General features: G+C 39.1%; 1 protein-coding gene across 2 annotated transcripts in view; it reads right to left on the bottom strand.

Annotated features, from left to right (window-relative positions):
• cntn4 (contactin 4) overlaps positions 1 to 23,325 on the bottom strand; it is a 216,130-nt gene that overhangs the window by 96,123 nt on the left and 96,682 nt on the right. For both annotated transcript variants that reach the window (XM_033626983.2, XM_033626984.2), the window contains exon 5: positions 15,748 to 15,843. In XM_033626983.2, coding sequence (XP_033482874.1) covers positions 15,748 to 15,843 — 96 coding nt within the window. The remainder of the gene's footprint in view (positions 1 to 15,747; positions 15,844 to 23,325) is intronic.

The raw sequence follows: 23,325 nt of genomic DNA, 5'->3' as shown, positions 1-23,325 counted from the left end.
ATGCTTTTAGATGTCAAAATCATTGAAATTCTACACTTACGGACGTTATAATCACTGGTTATTGGAGGGATTTTATGGTTGTAGCACAGATTAATATGCTTAAATAGGTCATATCACTTTGGCCATTGCTGAACGAATAAAGGAGACACTTTAAGTGCTAAGGTGACTCTGTGCATGTACGTATGTGTTTGTGTATGTGCTAGAATGTGAATGCCAGCGAGCAGATAAGGTGCAACACAGATGACCTATATGTTCTTGACTTCGACAGTATTAGATAACTGAAGGTGTGACTGGCCTGGTTTGCTTCTTCTTACATATCTATTCTCATTTATTAATCACAGGCTTTATTATCCTCACACTCATATTTCTCTCCAATCTATGATATGATATGTGTTATTGTAAGTGTGGTAGGTAATGATGTATCAGTGTAGATCAAGGGATACATTTACATAAAGTCATATGTATCGTCGTGTTAGTGGTTTAATTTGATGTTAATGAATATAAAAATTTAAAAACCTCTAAATCTTGAGCTGAGAATAATAAATCATATTTAATATGAGAGGATATTAAAATCCTGCAACAGTTTTTTGAAAACAAGTTGACAAGTATGTAAAACTGATGACAATTAACGAAGCAAGTTAAAGCTGATTACAAACCGTATGTCACTGGTACTTAACCATCCATGTCTCCATGTGTAACTTACTCAAAAATAAATCACAAAGAACACAACAGAGACACATGCCTCTGAGAAAATGTCATGACTATCACTTGTGCTCCCTGGAGAGGAGAAAAGAGATTGCAACATACTATCTGATGCAGCTTTAGCACAGGCTCTAGCTTGCATCATTCTTTCAACAGGTAAGACTGAGCGCACTGGGACGTATGTGACAACATGAATCCTCAGCAGCCTTGCACTCATGGGAGGACTAGTTACAGTGATACAGCGACTGTTCTGTTGCACGACAAGTTAATAACCTTATTCAACCAGGAGGAAAAAAATGTTTGTAAAAAAACAACAATTTATTTTTAATAATTGAGTCCTGCTATACCATGACATTGTAGTGAGGGCCACATGTAGCAAAAATCCACTTTATTCATGCAAGCCTATTTTATTTGTTACACAGGAAGACGTGATTTGCTTACCCTTACCATAACCCTAACCCTAACCCCCTCTCCTTTAACCTAACATTTTGTGGCAAGCTAAATGCTAACTTAACATGTACTTCAGCCCCTCTGCAACCTGACCAAGGAGCAAAGAAAGCTGATTGTGTGGGTATGGTGTGCAAGTAATGTAGCCGGTGGGCGAGTCACGTAGCTGCTCCAGCTGCAGCTATACCTACTCGAGAAACTTGGGTGTTCTATGCTAGCGGTATATAGCCTCAAGTAGCTAGCCTCAAGCAAAAAACAGAAGCAGGCTGGTTTGGTAATGTAAGCTCACTTCTTTCTAACTCCATACCTCCATTTTTTTTTTTCATTTCCAAACTTGTTGTCTTCAGCCTCAACTGATGCTGACTCAAATGACATCACTTAAGACAATTTATTTGACTTAGCACAGCCACAAAAGGCTTTATAAAGCATTTTGACATAAACAGTGGTACTCATCAAGACAAAGATGAAGTTCCCTTTTGAGGAATTTTTTTTGGACACTATATTGGTGCTAACTGGTTATTTCTATGAACGTCTGACACATGCCAATGAAACACTGACACGCTAAACCAGAGCTCTGAAAATAGGCTACCATTTGTAGCGAACTATCGACAAATTTCAGCTTCATATTGAGAAGATTTCTCTGTTTAATACTATTGTAAACTGACTATGTTCACATTCTGGACTGCTGCTGGGATAAAACAAGACAGGTTTTGGGAAATTATGATGACTGGTTTTCACTATATTTTGTCATTTTATTGACTAAAACAACCGAACAATCGAACCCTAACACAAACATATTTTCCTGAAAATACTAAACCCCTTTATTGTTTACAATTTAAAGGTATACAATGCAGGAATTGTCAGCTACTGTATCCAAGCAAAAGTGAAAGTGCTTTGTCTACTTAGCATTTAGCCTCACCATATTTGCATTTTGTTTGTTTTTTTTCTGTGCTGTATCCTCGATTTTCATAGCTTCCTCTTGGATGGGTGTTGCAGATGCTTCATCACTACCTTTTTAGGAGTTCTCAACCTCAACTGCGCACTGTGCTCAGGAACATCTCAAACACAGCAAAATAAGAGGAAATAGAAATAAGAAAATCCAGGCAGAGTGCAGAGTCTCTGGAGATATTTACACCACCACACACTTCTAGTTGGTCATAACAATTGAGAGGGATTACTTCTGTATGAGTCTACACATTTTTCCTGCATTGTATACATTTATGTACTGACCTGGTTCTGTGCAAAACTCACACAGTCTAAAAGTTGTGAACAATCCCCAGGAACTGAGCTGAACTCTCTGCAATAGAGCTGTGAGGTGTTATGGATTCAACTTAAAATTGTGGTCCAGTGCTCTGCTAAGCAAGCTAGGTGCTGTGGACGGAGCTGTCATGTTTTCGACAATTGTTATTTTCCCCTTGCACAGCAGGTGACAGCGCATTTCTTTTGGGATGAAATCCCCACGGGCACCGAGGGATTTGTGTTTATGTAGCAGCACCAAGGAGCCTGAGGACATGACGTGTGACTGCAGCCCAGCGGAGGGGATGGAGGTGCTTACACACTGTCGACCGTAAAGAAAGAGAAACAGGAACATCTGAATTTAGTTCTTTACATGAACTGAACACACATCAGATGCATACATGTTAAACTACAGTGTCCTCCACAGCCTTTTCTTCTCCCTCTCCTTTGGACTTTAACACCCCACACACATCCACTTCAGATGCAACAATAACATCAGCTCTGTGTACTGTAAACTTTAAGGAGCTTAAAAAGAGATTTAGGAAGCATGTCACTCACACATGTCTTCTGGGAAATGTGTGCGCTGCACTCAGACTCCTCTGTGACCTTTTCATACGTGATTAGAAACTCCAATCAAGTCAGAGTGTCACTGCCTGAAAACACACCATATCCCATTTCATGCTGCTGTCATGTTGTTGGCTGCTTGTCACTGAAGTTTCTCTTCACTGTAAGGTAACTGAGCCACATAATGTCAAAACTGTAAGAGGTTTGGAGAAAAGGCTCTGTGAGTTCAGTGTGACAGTGACATGTGATATAATTCCAGAGAGCTGAAGTCCCCAGACAGATGAAGAGGGGGAATATGACTAGATGCGGGTTTGTGAAAGGAGATTACTCATGGAGATTGTGAAATGTGTCGTTCACTAATCAGATTAAGAGCAGCATAATCCCTGATGAAAAAAGAGAAACGACTAAATATGAGTCATGTACAGTATCATCAACAAATACCACTAGAGTAAACATGTCCCTTCTCATGGTGTGTGAGAGGTTTGTGGTGCTACCTTCATCTCACAGTAACTTCAAAAGGATCTCTTACGTTTTGTATTTGACATTGATAGTCACAATTTACAGGATATTCAAGTGGTTTAAGTCATTTGAATACTGTTGCTAGGCAGCGGACAACAAAAATCAATGTTACCTTTTCCTCTTTTTTAAAAAGATTGATTTTTTTCTTTTTATTTCCACATCATATTTAAAGGGACATTGTGTAACATTTTCAGTTGTTTATTGGCAAAAATTGATGTCTGCATTCATAAATATGTCATCACTGGTGTACTATTACCTCCACCAATAATCTGACTTATTCTCGTAAAAGGAGAATTTCGGATTTGTTTGTACATTGTGCGGGTAAGTCGTCTGTGGGGTTCTGTTACGTTTCGCCATCTTGAGAATACACCCGCTAGCAAGGGACATACAGCACCGCCTTCGGCGTTTTCGTTGAGAGCCAGGCCAGCACTGCGTGACTGAGGAGCCGAAGGAGAGGAGCAAGAGGCGCTTCGCTACTACCCTGGCAAATTTGAAACAAAGTCCCACTCTTTGAGCATAATGCAGGATCATGCATATGCAGCATCATGGGAGACGGAATCCTTGTCGCCAAGAAAGCGCAAAAGGGAATAGAAAAGGCAGCGTGAGGAGGGGGTTTGTCAACTCGCGTCGCGTGTGTCTGTGTAGGAGCCTGAATGAATACTCCATGTAGTATCAGATGACATGGTTTCATCAATGTTATCATAGCTTTTTGGTACACAGCGGCTACCGTTGTTGCAATACGTGTTTGAAACAGTGAGGCGCTAGAGTGCGCCATCTGTTTGAATACAATATATGATTTCAACGTTAGATGGGAGAAATTCCTACACAGTGTGGCTTTAAGAATTAGAACCACATTATTTTCTTAGTGTTTAACCTAGAATATCCTGCAAATACCATATCTGTGAGTCTTTAAAAGAATGTGGCACGCTCATTTTTGGGCTAGAAGGCTGTAATTATGAAACAAGACAACCGAAGGCATCCACTGGTACCAACCATGGTGGCATGGCTTGTCAGAAAGGTGGCTGAATAATGCTTCAAAGTTAGGCTTAATTCTGGCCAGGGAACAACTGGCGTGGCCATTGTCAAAGGGGTCCCTTTAACTCTCACCTCAAGATATCTAAATGTAAATGGATGGGTGCCCACAAGTCTCCCCTAAACTTAAGAGTTTTGTTCCTCACCATTGATACTCCTTCAAATTAAAGCTGTAGTGTGTCTTTTTAAAGAAAAAGAACAACCAGCCTATTTGAAGAAGAATCAATCCCCTAGCACGACACATTAAAACAGGATTGCTGTTAAAGTCAAAACGTTAACTGTACTGGGATTAGTCTATGCACATCAGAGTATTAGTAATATTAACTGTAAAACAAGAAACCAAAGAATGAGATTCCTTAACTCTCTCTAGTTTTTAACTAGCTAATAAAACAGCATAATACAATTCCTAAAATTTAGTTATGAAGTTTGATTTTGGTGACCTACCCCAAGATTTTCAGTGGCCCCATCTGGCCACCCCTATGAAAAATTTCTAGGGGCACCACTATGGAGCTACATTTGTTTCTTTATTATTCAATCAAACAGAGTAGGCTTTGCAATCAGAAAAAAGATTTGAGAGCAAAAGTATCAATATTGAAATCAAAAAATGTTTTATTGCAAGTAAATAATGAGTGATTAAAAAATGAAAATCCAAAAGTTTTGTTTGCGAGTTATTTTCTTTCGTTTGCAAGTCAAAATGTTTTGCGAGTAAAAAGTTGTTCTGTAGTTCATGGGGAATTCAGTGCGGGAGCTGTGGCGAAAATCAATGAGCAGGTATGTTTATACATAACTAATAATAGTAAGAATGTTTTATTTGAACTGGTGCATGTAGATTGTTTTTGTTTAGCCAGGGCAGAACTATTCAACAGCGTAACGGTCAGTACCGTCGAAGCCCCGGGGTGTAGCAGTAATGCCGACTGTTTCCAGTGGGAGAGAGGGAATCGTGGGTATAGCCCACTCTGTATGGAGCCACGTCAAACCCACCAATAGAAACGCTTCTCTCATCCATCAGCGTAGGCCCCACCCATTAAGTGCAGTTGAACTTGCAAGCAAAACTTTAACTCACAAGCAAAGAGGACTGATTTATAAGCAAAATGATCATACGTGTTTACTTACAAACTTGATTTTTGATTGCAGTTCAAGAAATATGCTTTCAAACAGTTTTATATGATTGCAACAAAAAGACACAAAAATACCTCCATACACCACTTCTGTGAAGTATGGCTCTAATAATACTGTATAGTACCATTTTTAATAAATGTTTACATTATTATTCTGACCATTTTCCAAATTCAAGATTAAGTCTAATGGCAAAAACTTGAATAAAGGAGTGGTTGCATCAGAAATTGGAACAGCCAGCTGTACAAAATATTTAGCGTTTGAACCTTGGTGATATAAAGACTACTCGTAGGGCTAGTTGGCAAACGACTGTAGTTGGTAAGTAACCACCAAGATTAACAAGTTATACTACTTAAACTAGTGAGAAGGATAAATTATAGTAAATGCTGTAACACAGCTAATAAGTTATGATAGCTCTATCTGTATTGAACTCTTTGGAGCTCCATTTCTTAAGGGTGTCTTAATAAGTGTGAATGTGATTATATAGTGGATTACACACTATGGCCAACACTTCCTCACACCTAAATGACACTTAAATAGGTCCATTGCCAAAGACTCCCAAAATGACTTGTATGACTGTATGAGAGTATCAGCATCAGGCGCACTAACAGTTGCAGTTCCACACCCAAACTACATGGTTAGGTTTAGAGAAAAGATCATGTTTTGGCTTAAAATTACTATGTTTGTTACACCAACTTTTGGTTTCACATGGATCACGAACAGCGGTCTCCTCTGTGAAAGTGCTTGTTTGACTCATCCACCCACTCCAACCACCTCCCTATGTGGACTTTGTCGCTCTCTATACTAAATCACCTGACTTCTTCCTTTGCTCCCTCATAATTACCGTAGCCACCAGAGGTTGCTGCCTAACAATAAATATAAATATGGATTGTAATAAGCTGCTTGCACAGATGACGTATATGGCTATTTGGGTGGTAGGGTGAAGTGGCTATAACCATCACAGTCACCAGATTTCAACCCAACACCGTCACACCTCAAAACCTCGTAGCAACAGACAAATAAACATTTACCTAAGGAGAAACGCCTGCTCCATTATGTTATAATAAGGACATGTGCTTCATACTTTTAAGCACCTCATTATTGTTGCTATTGATTATTATGTATTATAAGTAATCATGCAGCCTAGTCACCAAAAGAAAATGGTGGCATTGTTCCCTTTCTGCAAACCATGAATAGGTTTAATTTGTCCTTTTATATGTATCATATTAGTGTGTTCTAAAGTGACGTAGTTTATGAGCTGACTTTGTCATTTGAAGGAGGAGGGGATGGTGGATGGTGAGTCACCTAGGTGAGATGCCTACCGAACTGCAGACCACTGTTGAAGACCAACAAACAACAAAACCGGTTGTTGTTCGTTAGCGAGTCATCGTGTTTCCAGTGGCTTTTTAGCACCCAAGTGTGGGTGTTTTTTAGCGACCTGTCACTGTTTCTCCAGTCGTTATTTTTTTTACCAAGCCATGGCTTTGTTTCCTGTCAGATATGGTGCCATCAAACCAGGTATTTTAAGCCAAAACATGACCTTTTCATAATCATAACCAAGTGGTTTTTGTGCCTAAACCTAACCACAGTACTGTTGAAAAATATAGACACGTAAAGTTTCAATATATCTGCTACATAATGTAAAGTATCCCTCATAGAATCTTATAATGCCAATGTGTTTTTTTGGGGAGGCAACTGGGTTGAATTATACTTATGAAGGCAGCAGAAGATATATATTATTTAGTAGGAATATATTATTCGGTACTGAATGATTAAAAACAAAAACAATACCTGGAGGAATTGTTTACTTTACTTGATCTTTTCAGACCCTGAACAAAATCACCCAATAGTGACTTAGAACATGGATGATTTACTGCTAGGTTAGATTATATATTTGGATATTTGGGTGTATTTTGTCATGTCATTATAATGTTTAAACACGGTTTCCATGATGGAAAAAAACACACCGCTACACTGTTGTAGGTAGACAACAGTGAGTGTCTATACAGGTTATGTGGGGAGAGAAGGTGCCACATTCATAACACACTCTAATCAGGACACTGCCTCCAGTTTACCATCAAGACTGTGTTGGTTCTTCCTTTAACTCGTGGTTTGGTTCCTACTTTCAACAATATTTTTTTCGTTAAAACATACTGTAGATGCAGCACAGTGACACATATAGACTAACCTACCTACAGATTCCGTGCACACATCCACTGAACACACACTCCCACACACTATTTAATGGGTAGTTCTGCAATATGCAGCAGATGTGCGCTATCCTATAGCAGCACACCATCAACACCCAGTCCCCATGCTCTATCTTCCGTCTGAACACATCTTATTGCATGGACGAGCCGACGCTGCATACAGCGAGCAGGACAGCTGTCTGCCATGCATAATGTGTCCTCTGAGAGCCCCCTCTGGCAGGTGGAGACCCTCTGGAGCCTTGGGCATTCACCAAGGGTCCCACCACTATGGGAAGGTCTGCAAACATATGGTACTGAATAGGGATGTGCAGAGGTTTTCCTTGAACGTGCCACCCACATGCAGAATTTGATTAAAATGCAATGAGGTCCTTATGAATGAGGGAAGGTGGCCTGACAGTCATTATTGTCTTGTTATTGGCTGTCAGGCTGCTGATGCCACACCGAGATACATACATCTCCTCCATATGTCAAAGGAATGTCATGAAATATGCAGATGAATGAGCATATGAAAGATTTTTTCCGAGTCTAGAGCATGCAATGGAGCACTACAAGCACTGAATATGTATCACCATCTTTTTTCAAGTTTTATTTTCTCATATATACTTAGGTATTCAGGGTTTGAGGGGCAGGGTTGCTATGCTTTATTATACCTGCTCAAAGCAACCTGATGCAACACGGAACATGAATTTCTCTCTATTCAGAAGCAGAGAAATTGGCTCACGGATAGCACCTTGAAATGGCCGTCACCCATATCAGGACAGTGTCACCTACACAAACAAACTGAACAACACAAACTTTCACATCTATTTTTGATCAATTGTAAATTGCTAGGACAGGAAAGTCTTCTCCTCAGGTCAAATAGCCCTCAGAATCAAGAAGAATACATTTCATGAATATAAAACTGTATTCCATTATCACCATCACTTTTCATTCCCTGTTAGGCTGCCTGCAGATTTTTATATTTCCTCATATCCTGGGCGCATTCTCTCATATCATGCTGCTGTAGCTGCCTGTTCCTCATTAGTCATCTTGTTTCAGTGAATTTATGTGAAAACATACACCATTGCCTATCTTCTGACAGGCCAAACAGATTTGTAATAAAACAATAAAACAACCGAGATTTATAACGGAGCTGCTTTCTGAATTCTTGCCCCTGGTGAAGCATGAGGAAACTTTTCACTGAGGCACCACAGCCTGTGACTACTGTCCAATGAAATGCTTCTGATCATAAAAGCTGTGAAGCCCAATTTACTGGCATCATGCATGAATTTAAAGTGTTGCATCTTAGAAATGCAAATGTATTAATCCTGCCCCTTGAAACATCCCTTGGCTCTCAATGATTTTTGTATAACATGAAAATCTGTTATCATCAATTAGCAAAAATCGAACTGATCTGCCAGTAAAGATTACATTGATTTGAAAAGTTCTCATTTCATTCTCTCAGGAAAATAATGTAAATGACAACTAGAATTACTGCCCAATGGTTGTATGCCCCCTTGTACCTGTCAGTTTTCTCTAACAATTTACATCCATGTCTGTGAAAACTTCAGTGTGTTACACACATCTTCTCCCTGGCAACACAAAAGATCTATACAATCAGCACAGTTTCAAGGTGGTCACCCAAGATTAGTGTCACCAAGTCAGTATCCAATTAAATGTCTCCCCATCTGTTCCCGAGATATGACGTTGAGCAATGGCCAGAAAAGTGTTTTTGCAGAATATTATAATGTCACCATTAAAATGACCTTTGATTTTTGGATTTTAAATATCCTCATTTCATCATTTTATCCTATTACGAATTTGGGTGAAATTTGTCACACAAGAATTCACAAGAATTTTTGAGTTATAGCCAAAAACATGTTTTGTGAGGTCACACTGACCTTGACCTTTGACCACAATATTCTAATCAGTTTTATCGTTCAGTTCAAGTGGATGTTTTTGTTAACTCTGAAAAAATTCCCTCAAGGACTTCATGAGATATTCAAGAGAATGAGACAGATGCAAGGTGACACTGACTTTGACCTTTGAACTATGATAACCAAAATCTATGTAGTTTATCATTGATTCTAAGGGTGCATTTGTGCCAAATTTGGCATTCTTGAGATATTGCGTTCACAAAAACTGACCCATGGACATAGGGCTAGGAGGACAACCCGAGCACATAATGCCTATGGCTACAACTGTAAAAAAAATAAAAATAAAAAAAATTGCAATGCAGGCAGATAAAGTGAATGCAGTGAGATGCGCTGTAATGGATTTCAAATCATATGACGTTTTATGAGCCTCATCATTGATTTTCCCATTTTATTGTAATGAAGTGAAACCACTGGCTAAACAGTAGAAAAAATATATCCAACAATATAGAATTGTACAGCTTGGTTTAAAACAATGTCAGTAAATATATAATGTATAAACAATGTGTAGTTTAAAAACAGTCCTGCTGTGCTTTTCTTAACAAATACCATGAAAAAAGAAAACTAACAATGTGTTCCTTTCTTCCCAACCAGGTCTGTGGCTCTCATTCCCAAGCCCATTTATTCCTACAGAAAATGTACATCTTTAAAAAGCAGGTCAGAAATTTATAGTTTTATTATTATTTTTTTATTTATTAAAAAGGCACAGTAATAAGCTGAATGAGAGGGGCACTGTAGTTTTTCATAAAGGAGAAAGTAGTGTATTTATAAGGAACTACTTTCGGCATCAGACCGATACGCAATTGGTGCATTCCTGAGAGTTTAAAGCAGCAGGATGGCATTGAATCAAAATAAATGGCACTGTGTGCGTACATGGCCATGAGGGAATATGGACCTTTTGTAATTAAAACTATAACAACAAAACTTGTTTTCAAAAGGCACAAGGATAATCTGCATCATGCTCTAAAACTGCCCCAAAATCAGCCACTAAAAATAATACATAAATGTCAATACTTAAAATATCTGTCAAATTTCAAAACAAGCACTAAGTGTCCATCAAAAATAGTGATCAGGTGGATGGCTAAATCACCAATGATATATTTGTAACATCTAGTTTTAGGTAGCCTGCTATCTTCAATCAGAAAACCAGCTGGAGAAATATCACAAGTATAATTCAGTTTAAGAAGACACATTTTTATTTATTATATTTCATGCCACTCATTTCCTTTCCAGGTCAGTTCAGTTTAATTCAAATCATAAAATGCAATTTCAATTTGCTGACTAATGGCAGAACTTTCTGGTCAGCAGATATCCTAACCTAAATTTCGAGGCAATCACTTTGGCTTCAGCATGACGTGGGGGAAACAAATCTGTGTTGCCAGATTACCGGCTGTGTTCCCTGCTACAAGCAGAGGCAAGTGCCATTTTAGATGTAACAAAAGCAACGTATCAGGTCAACAAGGAAAACCAGTACTGGCAAAACCCTCAGGTCTTTGCCTGCAGATTGATTGCTTTTCATTGTTGCCAGTTTGAATACTGTGATGCTCCGACCAGCAGCTTGGCTGAACGTGTATTTGTGTGTGTGCCTGTGTGTGTTTTGTGCCAACAGCCTGACCAGGATGTGTGCCTTTTGAATCTTGATGTGGTGTCTGTTGTTTTCTATTACATTCTCTGAGGTGAGTGAATGGATAGGTGTTACTGGAGCTGAATATATTATGTACTGCTGATATACAGTATGTTACAGTATGTACTGACAGGGAGGTTTTATGGTGATTTTGGTGAAGGTTGTTCTTCATGCCAAATTCTCATTAAACAGCTTGGTCTAAAACATGGAAGCAAACATACTTAAAGGGATAGTTGGGATGTTTTGAAGTGTGGTTGTATGAAGTTTATCTATAATCAGAGGACTAGATGGACTCGAGCAGTTGTCCGGCATTCCCCAGTTTGGAGAAGCAGGCAGGAGTACTGACATGGAAGCTAGGAAATGTACCACTGTAGACGTTGGGCAGCAGCAAAACGTATTTTTGCAACACATTCTTACTCCGACCTTATCACATATCAACATTTGATATGTTGATATATGTGCACAGTACCTTGGGTGCATTAGTTGTTGATGTTCTGGGACTCCATGTCAAGTTCTGTCTGTTGTATGCATTGTCTTCTTTGAAAATACTCTTCTGTTTTCACAAGCACCAGATTTAGATGACTTCGGAGTGAGACCGGGTTGATTTTAGCCACCTAAGACAAGTCCCTCCTAAAATATTTGACAGTTTAATAGTACATTATACTGAGAATATTTTCACCACTTAATCTTGCTGTCAGACAGCCCTTTCCAACAGGGAAGCTGTTTGTGACTTCAGTTCCCAATCCATGCTCTAGTTAAAGCCACCAGATTCCACTGACAAAATCAATAATCTGGGCTTGCTGAACATGGGAGCTGTTGGTCCACTGCTGCCTTGATCAGTTCATTTGTTTGTAGTATTGTGTGACTTTGGTGAATCTGAACTAAGCCTTTTAAAGGCCGATGTCACACAATAACACAAACAAACTATCTGATCAAAACAGCGGTAGACCAGCAGCTCCTGGGTTCAGTTACATTAAATTACTGTTTTTTAGGATACCCTGGTACCTCCATGTAGGCTTAAACCTTGGCAGCCGTCTGGGTTTGAGTCTGACCTGTGGCCCTTTGCTGCATGTCCTCCCCCCTCTCTCTCCATCCTTTTATACAATTTGTTCTATCAAGTAAAAAGCAAATCATCTTTAAATTCCTGTTTTTCTGAATGGAGTCTGGCTTTGACAATAGCTTCAGTTTCTCGTCTGAAATAGCTGTCTGATGGCAATGTAAGGCAGTGAAAGTATTCGAAATATAGTGTACAATATAACTGTTATTTTTTTGTTTGGACTTCTTTAGGTGGCTAAAAAATCTTTTGCTGCTGCCTCCTATCCACAGCAGTGCATTGTTTGCCCTTCTGTGATGGTACTTCAGTCTGCTTCTCCACACTGGGAGCTTGTCACAACATGTACTGCATGTAATACACTGACCATGGATAAATGTCATCCAACCCAATCAAATCAAAAGATCAGAACTATGCCTTTGAACATATTTCAAAGCAAAATGTTAACCATTTCATGTCAGGGATTTGGGGCCAGTGTAAACTGAGGACACATTCTTACAACACTGTGTACAGCATCTGCTTCATGCAAGAGGGACCATGATAACAACCATGTGACTGGTTAGTTTATCCAGCTGAATGACACGGTGATAGTTTCTATTACAGCTGAGGGATGTAAGTCACTAAAATGGACTTCTAATTGACAGCTTGTACTGGCTCTGTATATTAGTGAGTAGACAAGTGTCTGGAGGGGGCTTTTCATGTGCCTGAAGATGCCTGACATGTTGAAATTATTTCCCCATTGGTCTTAAAAACCAAACCTTAATTGGATTACTTCAGCACAAATTGGCAGATATGAAAAGAGTCAGCGAAGCAACTGTTCACAGTATAGGGAGCAATCAAACACAGCAGGCGTCTCTACTTGCAAATAAATCTCAAATTCCAGATTGCCTCTGAGCTTGCCAAGCTTTCACCTGGTAAAACCCCAAAAGGATACAAGCCTCAAACAATTACAATCAATTTCAGGCAAGCGCCATTTTTATCACAGCGGACCAGTGCATGAATCAGTGATATCTGTTAGGTGGCTGTCAATTGGGGGAATGTAATCCAAGCAGCTGTTGTGTTGGCACTTCCAGTAAGAGAAGAGAAGAAGCTACGAAAGGACACATCTGCTGCAATTAGACAGAAAATATAAGAACTTTGCCAGAAAACTATGTTCTAACTCATACATACAGCTTCATACCAGCCACACAACTCAAGCTTCTTGGATATCTGTACTGTGTAGCAGCTAAAGAAAAACACAGTTGGCCTGGTTGCACAGAACTACTTTTGCAATGTTTTAAAAGAATAGTTTAATATCTTGGAAGATATACTTATTCACTCCAGGAACACTCCGATTTCAGTCATTTTGGTAATGCCCACATATTCACTTTCACTCAAAAAGTGTCACATTACAGAAGCTTAAGATGCTCTAAAGTAGTCTGGGAAACAGATGTATCTGTGAGCTCACGTTTTATTTGCTCTGGCAGATGCTTCTGATTCAACTCCCATTCAAACAGATTTCCAGCCAACTTGGCCCACTTAGGGCCAATCACAACTGTTTATCTAATATGAGGCAGGTTTGATACAATGGTTCAGCACATGGAGGAAGTTTCCCTTTAGGATTTCAACCAGAAAGCATAAACAACCAGGATAACTACTGCTGAGATGGAACTTTATGTTGAATCTACTATCATGTCACTATTAAACAAACTGTATGGTAAAGAACAAACAACTGCACTTAAAGTGAAACTTTGGTGATTTTCCAACAGCTCTGTGTCATTGCATTGTGGGCAGTACATGCAAATGAATAAGACTCAGAAGTCTTGATGCACCATGAACACTGCTGTGGCTCAAGGGGTAAAGCAGGTTGTTTGTGAGTGCATGTGAAAGCTAATTGAGTAGCAGGTGGCACCTTGTATGGTCACCATGGCCACCACTGTATTAATGTGTGTGTGTGTGTGTGTGTGTGAATGAGTGAATGTGACACATAATATAAAAGTGTTTTAAGTTGTTTGAAGACTACAAAGGTGTTATACAAGTGCAAGTCCATAACCACTGTTCATCTGCACACACTGCAGTGACACAGAGCTGGATGAAAATTTTCCCTTTAAATCTTTTGTTGCAAGGAAAGATGTATTAGCCGTACATCTGACAGATTTTGGTAAAAGTTTAATTTACCAACTCCTGCCCCCAGTGATCAATGGGGCACAATGGAAACCCATGCTCAATGCTATGATTGGTTGTAGGTCTATGCAACAGGACCAGAGGCATTTTGGTCTGTGGCCACTGATTATGCCTCTGGGAAATCTAAAATGAACAGAGAGGTGGCAACGCCAGGATGACGTCCATTTTACTATGACTTTAAAGTTTCAGTATGTTAGATTTAGTGGGATCTAGTGATGAAGAATGCACATTGCAACTGGCTGAAACCTCTCCTTGTTAGAATTCCTTCAATTCTCAAAAAAAAAAAAAAAAAAGACCCAGTGATTTAAACTGGTCAAAACTCATTAAAAAAAAATCTGTGTTTTCCTGACTCTGCTCGTCACAGAGTGGCTGCTAACTATGGTGGCCAAAGTGAAAACCCAAAAACACGAATGGCCCTGGCTAGAGCCAGTGTTTGGATTGTCTGTTCTGGACTACTGTAGAAACATTATCTCTGTAGATGAGGACCTGCTCCCTATGTAGATATAAACCTCATTCTAAGGTAACAAAAACACAATGATTCTTATTTTCAGGTGATTATACACTACAGAAAACATACTTATTACATCATATTCCATTTCTTTCTCAGTATTTTGTACAGATATAAGAATACTGATCTTCTTATCTAACTCTAGGCAAGAAAGCAAAAAAGCATACTACTTGTATCTTATTACACCTTATATAATTCAGCCAGAGCATTGCTTGCCTTTAGCTTGAGAACAAACAATGATGAATAATAGGGCTGCATTACATTTTAATCCATCTGACAGAAGTAAGTATTAAGTAAGTTAGACTCTAATCACAGCAGCATCAGCTGTAAGCTTTTGACAGTGAAGCTGTGTCACTTCCCATGGCCCGACCAAGACGGATCACACCTACGCAGTGCAAGAATCACTTCAAATCTTTCAGTTCCTCAGAGTGGCAGATGTAAGGTGTTGATTACCAAATGAATCTGCTACTGAAACAGCTGGACCTTACACAGCACCAGCCCAGCCAAACACTGAGAGCTCAAAGCTGCAAAACATCCATCTGAAAACATTTCAAACATTATGAACTCATTCACTTCTTCTTGTTCTATCAGCCAGCTAATTCTCAGTGTGTGCGTGCCAACTGGGTCGAATGGTCATTAAAAATGAGAATATATTGTCTTACCTCCAGAATGCGGTGGAGGGCCGCAGAGCAGAACCACTCCTTGACCTTCGCGGACTGATACAGAGCTTCTTCTGTGAGTCTTGAAGTTTTCCAAGTCTGAAAAATAAAAAGGGCAGTAAGTAAAATATCTTTACAGGTCAGAGGCTGATACATCTGATCCTTGAACACATGAAAGCATCGTCATGAACAAATGATTGTTTTTCTCTCCCCTGTTTTTCTTGCTTCTTACTCCCATTCAAGGTCACAGCCCTATGGAGCCTAAAGCAGTGTGCAGCAGGCGGGGAAAGACTCACAACAGGATGCCAGTTTATTATAGAGCTCACACAGATAAACATATCACACACTCACACAGTACCAGAAAGTTCCTGGCCTATATTTCTTCAGACTGTGGGAAGAAACTGAGACTTAATCCTAACAAATACAGTTCTTGTAAACTCCAAAGGCCAAGGTTCAAACCCATACTGTGTGTGAGGCAGCAGTGCAAACCACTGAACCACTGCACCACTGAACCACTGCACCACCCTCATAAACAAATTATAAACAAACACAGCAGCACCATCACCTTCACTGTATCTATCCTTGTGTGCTTTCTGGGTGGTAAACAGCCTTTTGCTTTGCCTCAAATCACCCCTGTGTGTGTCAGTGTGTATTATTAAATCCAAGACTCCTCTGATGGTGCCACAAGTCTCAGAAAGAGGTGAATTAAAGGGTCCCAAGGGGGATTTTTGCTGGAGGAAGAACAAAATAAATTTTTTCAAGTTTCAAAAGTTGAGAATTTTATATAAAGAGGCAGCAACATTTAGATTAAATATTGAATTGAGTTGTATATTTTTAAATAAAATGTTCAAAGAAAATCACGCTGTTAAACTTGATATATTGAGCTGGTTTTGGAAGAATATGAATGCAGATGAACAGTACAGATAAATAAAAAAGGCTTCCTTTTCTAAGCACTCTTCCACATTTAAAATTTTATGGTCTGAATGACTAAAAGAACTGCCTCATCTTTTATTGTTCACTCTGTGTATGTATTTTTTAGTTTTTATTAGTGTAGTATGTTTTTTCTGTAATTGAATTTAATAATTCAAAAATGTCCAATCGAAACACTTTATATCTTACCAACTACATTTTCTGAGCATCACAATAGGACCTCGTTTACTTTAAGCTGAAGTGGCCTGTGTCTTCTTGGAGCAGGAAACAGCACATGTAGGATAAGTGGGGACATAAAGCCGAGGAAGGTAGAAAGATGGGTCAAATATTTTTTTTAATTTTTTATTTTTGTTTTGATCCAATAAGCCTGCTGAAACAGCAATATACATGGGATTTTAAGATGGGGCTCTTATGACTAAAGGCATTTAAAGAAAATCTTAAACATATTTGTGCCTTTAAATGTCAACAACAGATAAAATACAATTTAATTATTGGACATTAGGGCTGTCAACGAATATTCTAAATTTGAATTTAAATTCAAATTCGAATTTGAAAAAAAATGGACCTTTGAATGTGAAAATTGATATTCGATTGTGGAGGAAAAAAACACACCACCGCAGCTGTCCTCTTTGCGAGTGGGCATTGGCCTGGGCTGCTGCACTCAACGCACTGCATACGCCAGGGCCACACCGCCCGCGGAAGTGCTGCGAAGCGCAGCGCACCGAAATTCTCGCGCGAGCCAGGGCACTTCGTTCACATCAGACGCGCGTTTCTCCACGCTGGTCGACAAACGGTTCTGCTCCCAGCTGTTGTCTCCGTCACCTGGCTTGACACATTTGCTTGCAGCTCGCGCAGAAAATAGACCAGATGCCAAAACAATCGCTGCAGGGCGTGAGCCGGCCACGGAGCTGCGCGGTGCGGCACAGCCGGTGTGGATGACACAGTGGGTTAACATGGGTGCCGAAAGGAAACTGGCTTCGCTTCTCAGCGCTTCGAGGCTATTCGCAGCGCCTCTGCGGGCGGTGTGGCCTGACGGGTCAGAGAGGGGGGGCGAGCGAGAGGTCCGCGGTCATTTATAACGTAATGTTATAGATAATTGTTTTATGTGTTTTAATGTGGAGGTATGTAAATGTTTTCAAAGACGTTTATGTTGAATTAAAAATACCTACAAGTAGTTATGTTTCCTTGTATTAATACATATACAAGTATGTTTCCTTGTATTAGTTTGCCCTTATGTGGACATAATGCGGAGAAAAAAAAAATTCGAATGGTTCAAACCTATGAGTTATTTTTAGAAGGAATATTCAAACATCATTTTTGAGCAATTTTGACAGCCCTATTGGACATTAGTCAACTCTCCATCCTAATGAAGTGAAAATTTCAACTGAATGCTTAGAAATATCTGAAATACGCATTTCCATCCAGTCAGTGATTATTGCGTATGACTGGATGGTGGAGATGTTGAATGAATTTGTGGAGTTCTTTGTCGTTGCAACGGTGACTGCTAGCGGCTAGCTCTGCTTATTAGCCGCTGTACTGCAGCAGACAGAGACTTCACAGCTGCTCATCCCTGCAGAACTCCACTCAGATCCGGACTGTCTGAAGAAGGTCTTTGGTTTAGTTGCTGTTTGACAGGCAGGTAGGAGGCTATCTATAGGTGTACCTATGCTGTTAGTAAACAGTCTGAACTCAGCGGAGTTTTCTCTGACAGAGCTGGAAGTCCAATTTTAAACTTACAGACCAACATGCTGCAGATTTAGAAAGAATTTAGGCTGAAATAAAGTTTTGTTTTTTTTTTGATTCTTACCAGTGAGATCGATAAGTCAGAGTTTACAGTGAACCTGGATTCTTTCGTTGACTGAAAGAAAAAAAAAGCATTTTGACTGAAAGAAATGACTAGTAGTTGACTAAAATGTCATGACTTTTTGTTAGCTAAAACATTTTGAGTTGTTGTCTTCTAAAACTACACTCCAACTATAAAGGATAAAAATGACTTCAATTTGACTAAAACTAATAAGCATTTTTCGTCTAAAGTTTAATAATTAGACTAAATTGAAAAAAGCTGCCAAAATTAACACTGCATCCAATTACTGTTGTGTAAATACTAGTAGATGGGCACATCAGTGTGATGGAAACACACTTATTTGCCACCTCCCAAAGCATCAGGAGCACCTGCTTCATTTCCATCAATGTCAGACCCAAGCAGTGCCTCCCTCCTTCTTTTGAAATATTATTTGTGAGATTTCATTTCTTTTCCCGGTTTTAAAAGTCATATTCAATGAGGCATGTTGAACAGCATGTTGCACCGAACAGAGGACATACAGTTTTACCTGCTTAATAATTACCTTCTGGAAGAGACACAGTTGAGAGAGTGAGAAAATGAAAAGAATCAGGACTATTACTGCACCCAGCTCTAGTAATTGTATATTCTAAATAATGAATGGAAGCCTTGCATGAACTTAATGCATTATGAAAAAAAGAAAAAAAAAAGTTCAAATCAATAGTGACACACACCCACTAATATGAGCCAAACAGCAATCTGCTGCCCTGCTGCTAAGCAGAGAGGGTTGCTGTGACGGGTCACACATGAGGGATTTTAATAGCTCTGGTGGTAATCAGGTTACCTTTCATTCATCATGCCCACCAACACTGAACAAAGCTAGTCCTGCTCTGGCTTTAACAGCAAAAGTACTGTTTAACTAAACAATTTTTCATTTGACAATTGATGGAAACAATAGCAGGTCATGACCACTTCCAACGATTTGCTGCACTGATGGTTTACATCCTGGTCGAGCTCAGTGAGGCAAATTCACACATCACATGGAAATGTCATGTCTATACTGGTAACTCAGCTGAGAGGGGGATATGTTGTGTCTTTGAATATGTTCTTATTGAAACTACCTTAATCTGAGATCAGACGTTACGATATTTAACATAATAAAAACTGTGAACCGATTAGGACATTTTGTAGTTACATGGCAACATTATTAAATTAGCGTAGCTTAAAATAGCCCAAAGCACACTAATATGTTTCAAAAGTCAAGGGCATAGATTTTGTTTCAACACTGGGAGAGGACATATATGAAGGAAGGAGGTTGGAGGTCCACACCCAGGAAATTTTGAGTGTCAAACACGCCATTTTCTGCATTTTAGTGAATTTTATACGCACCAATTTTTGCTCTTCTGCATGAGGTTAACCACCTGAGACATTAACTTATGTTTGGTATGCATTTTCAAATTTTCCAAGCTATTTGGAATAAGTGGGACCTGATGAGTAAAAGGAAAAAAACAACAACAAAAAACAACAATTAAGGATTCTCTTTGAAAAGCAAGTAGTTTTGGAAAAAAAACATGTCCTCATATGGAGATGATGGGTTTATTTTTAATAGTCAACAGCATTTCAAATTTGCAATGTCTGAACACCGTTGTGCAAAAACAAAATTGCAGACAATGCAACATTTGTTTGATATTTTGTATCTGTATGGGTTAAAGGTCAATGTTTAAGTCTAGAGCTGTTCAAAACGGTTCATGTCAATGTACAAAAAGCAAAACTGCAAAAATGCCACGTATCTAAAAGCCATGTTATTTATTTTGTAACTCTCTATGAACTTCCCTTGCTCTACATTCCTAGGAAGCTAGGAATGTCCTCTTTGTCTGTAGGAACAATCTGTCACACCTAATTGGCCTGTGTGAAATGCTGCTATAATACAATAATAATAAAGTCCCAATGTCCTCAAATGAGTATTTGCTCATTAACAGGGCTTTAGCTTGTTACTATTGTTAAATTTGGTCAAATCCGTATACCATATCAAACTATACAAACATTTTTAAGCATAAATAAACAAGTTTCAACCATAAACTTTGATCAAGATTTGCACTTTGTCCACTTTTGTGTCGGGATAGCCTGTTGACTGACTTGGCAGAGGTGGCTGTCATCTTGTTTTTGTGCTTTTGATGGCACATAACAGTGTCCACAAACGAAGACAACAGGTGTAATGTATGCAAAAGTATAAGGTGCACCCAAATTTACTGTCCTCATATGACGACACAGGGTCGCTGGAGTTAAAGGTGAAAACGTCTTTTATTTCTTCAAAATTAAAGTTCTCTGCTAGTTACATGTTTTCATTGTGGGGGACAAATGCACATTCTAAATACAGAGGTGGATGTGCCTGCTGTGCTCCCCTTGAAATCTACACCTATGTCAAAAGTGTATTATTCATATTTGATTTTATTTCTTTATTTTGCCTTTTTCAGTTTGGTTGTATTTAGTTTACACATTTAGGATGTCTGCCTTGAGGTCAAAGTGTATTCATAATGTGCTTTTAGCAAAAGAGAGGACTACAGTAGATTAATATATGAAGACAAGTGGGTCTAAAATTTATCCATACATAGTCTCCAAATTGGATTAATTAACCTTAATTAACCTTGCCCTATAATATGCAGCATATTCTCCAGTCGCTGTGAGCAGCGGTGCAGACACGAGCAGCTCCCTGTGCAGACCTGCTCGTTGCAAAACTGCAACCAATCCACTTTGAAATGAGATTACTGATTAGTTCAGCTCCAAGTGATCTAAATGTAAAATTATTGGGCTCACTGATTTATGAAGAGGACTATAAGGTCAGTTAATATATGTCATATTGGCTGCAGGACAAGTCAATTAAGAAGCAGCCTTTAATTATTTCTTTAAACATAAATCTCGTCTTAACCCATGAGCACAGTTTAACTAATAGCTATTTGAGACTCTTAAGCCCTATTAAGAAATCATCTCTTAGTATTTTTCTCAAGATTAATGCCAGATTTGGTACTTTAGGGTCACTCTGATGTGTCTACCTCAGAGATGTAAAAACTGGAGGCAAAACAGTCTTGTTTAAGCTATATGGAGACGTTTATTTATGCTGCTTGTAAAACAAGGGTGAGAACCATCATTTTTTGACCCTGCTTCCATTTACTGATCCACCTATAATGTTCAAAATACCTTCCAGTCTTCTTGGTATAACTAAATTTATCGTGACGTTAGTGGCCAGTAAAAAAAAAAAAAACTGCAGCAAAGACTTTTGTTTTCCTCCTTGTGCCTGTGGGGTGTTTGCTCCTCAGCTCAGTGAGGTACAGGCGCTGAGAAAAGAATCTCGGGCAGCCTGAATGCCCTCCCACAGCATCCATGCTGAGGACACTATGGATTACTTCACATTTGAAAAGCAAGTTGTCAAAACACACTTGTAGGAGTCCACTACTGCAAAAGTGTAACAAAGCGAGGCAGAGGTTCATGCTCTAACAGGGTGGCAGCACAACTGGCTGTGTCGATGGACTGTGAGCCCCCAGGAGCTGATTGTCACTGGTGGTGTTTCTGCCCCGCTGGCCCACCAGCTGCAACAGAATGTGAGTCTATGTGCTGCAGTGGGTTTCATTAAGGATTGTTTGTGTTTGTGTAGAGGGAGCGCAGGTGTGCGACAATGACGGACTCCTAACTTAAAGGGATAAATTGAAAGAGAGTGAGGGGGAGGAAGAAGTTTGTGTTGCAATACACTCTGAATAACTAAATGCAGAGGTGGAGAGAGTGCTAGAATATTGAACTCAAATAAAAGTTTTATTACTTTAAAGAAATTTCACTCAAATTAAGTCATTGTGTAAAAATGTACTTTAACAAAAATAATAAGAAGGTCAGGTTATGACAGGCCCCAGTATACGCTTATATGACAGGCCCTAGTCAACGCACATATACACACACACACATCAGGCTTGCACCTACACTAACGCACATTGTATCTTCTCGTCACATGATGAAAATGAGACTTGATATTGGGCAAAATCAACATGCATATAATCTAGCAATCATCATTGTATGTCTGTGTATACAAAATAATTTTAAAAATATTTATTGAATTGAAAAGTTTGTGTTTAACTTATTAATAGTTTTCATAATTTATGTAAAATAAGAATACCATTTTTTGTTACTGTTACTGTTTGCCCTTACATTGCAAGTCCCTACACTATCCGAACCATCTACACTTATGTCCCTGACTGAGTAAATGTTACTGCAGTAATGGGGGTTATGATGATATATGATACTACTGTAAAATCAAAGAAAATCGTAAGGCTACAAAATAAATTGCATCATATATCAACTTATACACAGGTGGAATGAAGTCAGCTAAAAGACCCCTTGTGTGCAAATCCCAGTGCTGCACAGTGATTCAACATTATCATTAATGTTGTATGTAGTGTGCTGTAAATTAAATCTTAAATCTTTGCTACAGCAACACTGAGGACCCTCTCGGGGTCGTGGACCCACATTTTAAAGTATGCTAAGGTACAGTAATGCTACTTATTATCACCACATCTGTGATTCTTTTTTATCTGATGGCAATGTTCTTTTTATTTTTTATTTCTGCATTAATTTTAAGTGCTAGTGCTGACCACAGCCAGTGAACACAAACATCTATAATGTATCATTTGCGTGTCTGCTGAGTGCAGAGTGTCACCTCTCTGGTGCTCAGCCCTCCTGCAGCTGCAGACGCACCAGCAGCTTCTTCTCTGCTGTAGCTGCCAACTGATCAGCTTGCTTTTGTTCCATTATCACACAGTTTATCAGGACTTTTTCATCTTTTGGCTTTTACTCAGTAACAGATGCACTTGAGATGAAATGAACTACAA

Source organism: Epinephelus lanceolatus, chromosome 1 (assembly GCF_041903045.1).
Source record: "Epinephelus lanceolatus isolate andai-2023 chromosome 1, ASM4190304v1, whole genome shotgun sequence".
Taxonomy (NCBI): Eukaryota; Metazoa; Chordata; class Actinopteri; order Perciformes; family Serranidae; genus Epinephelus; species Epinephelus lanceolatus.
Note: the sequence above shows the minus strand (reverse complement) of the source record. Positions and strands in the feature narration are given on the sequence as shown.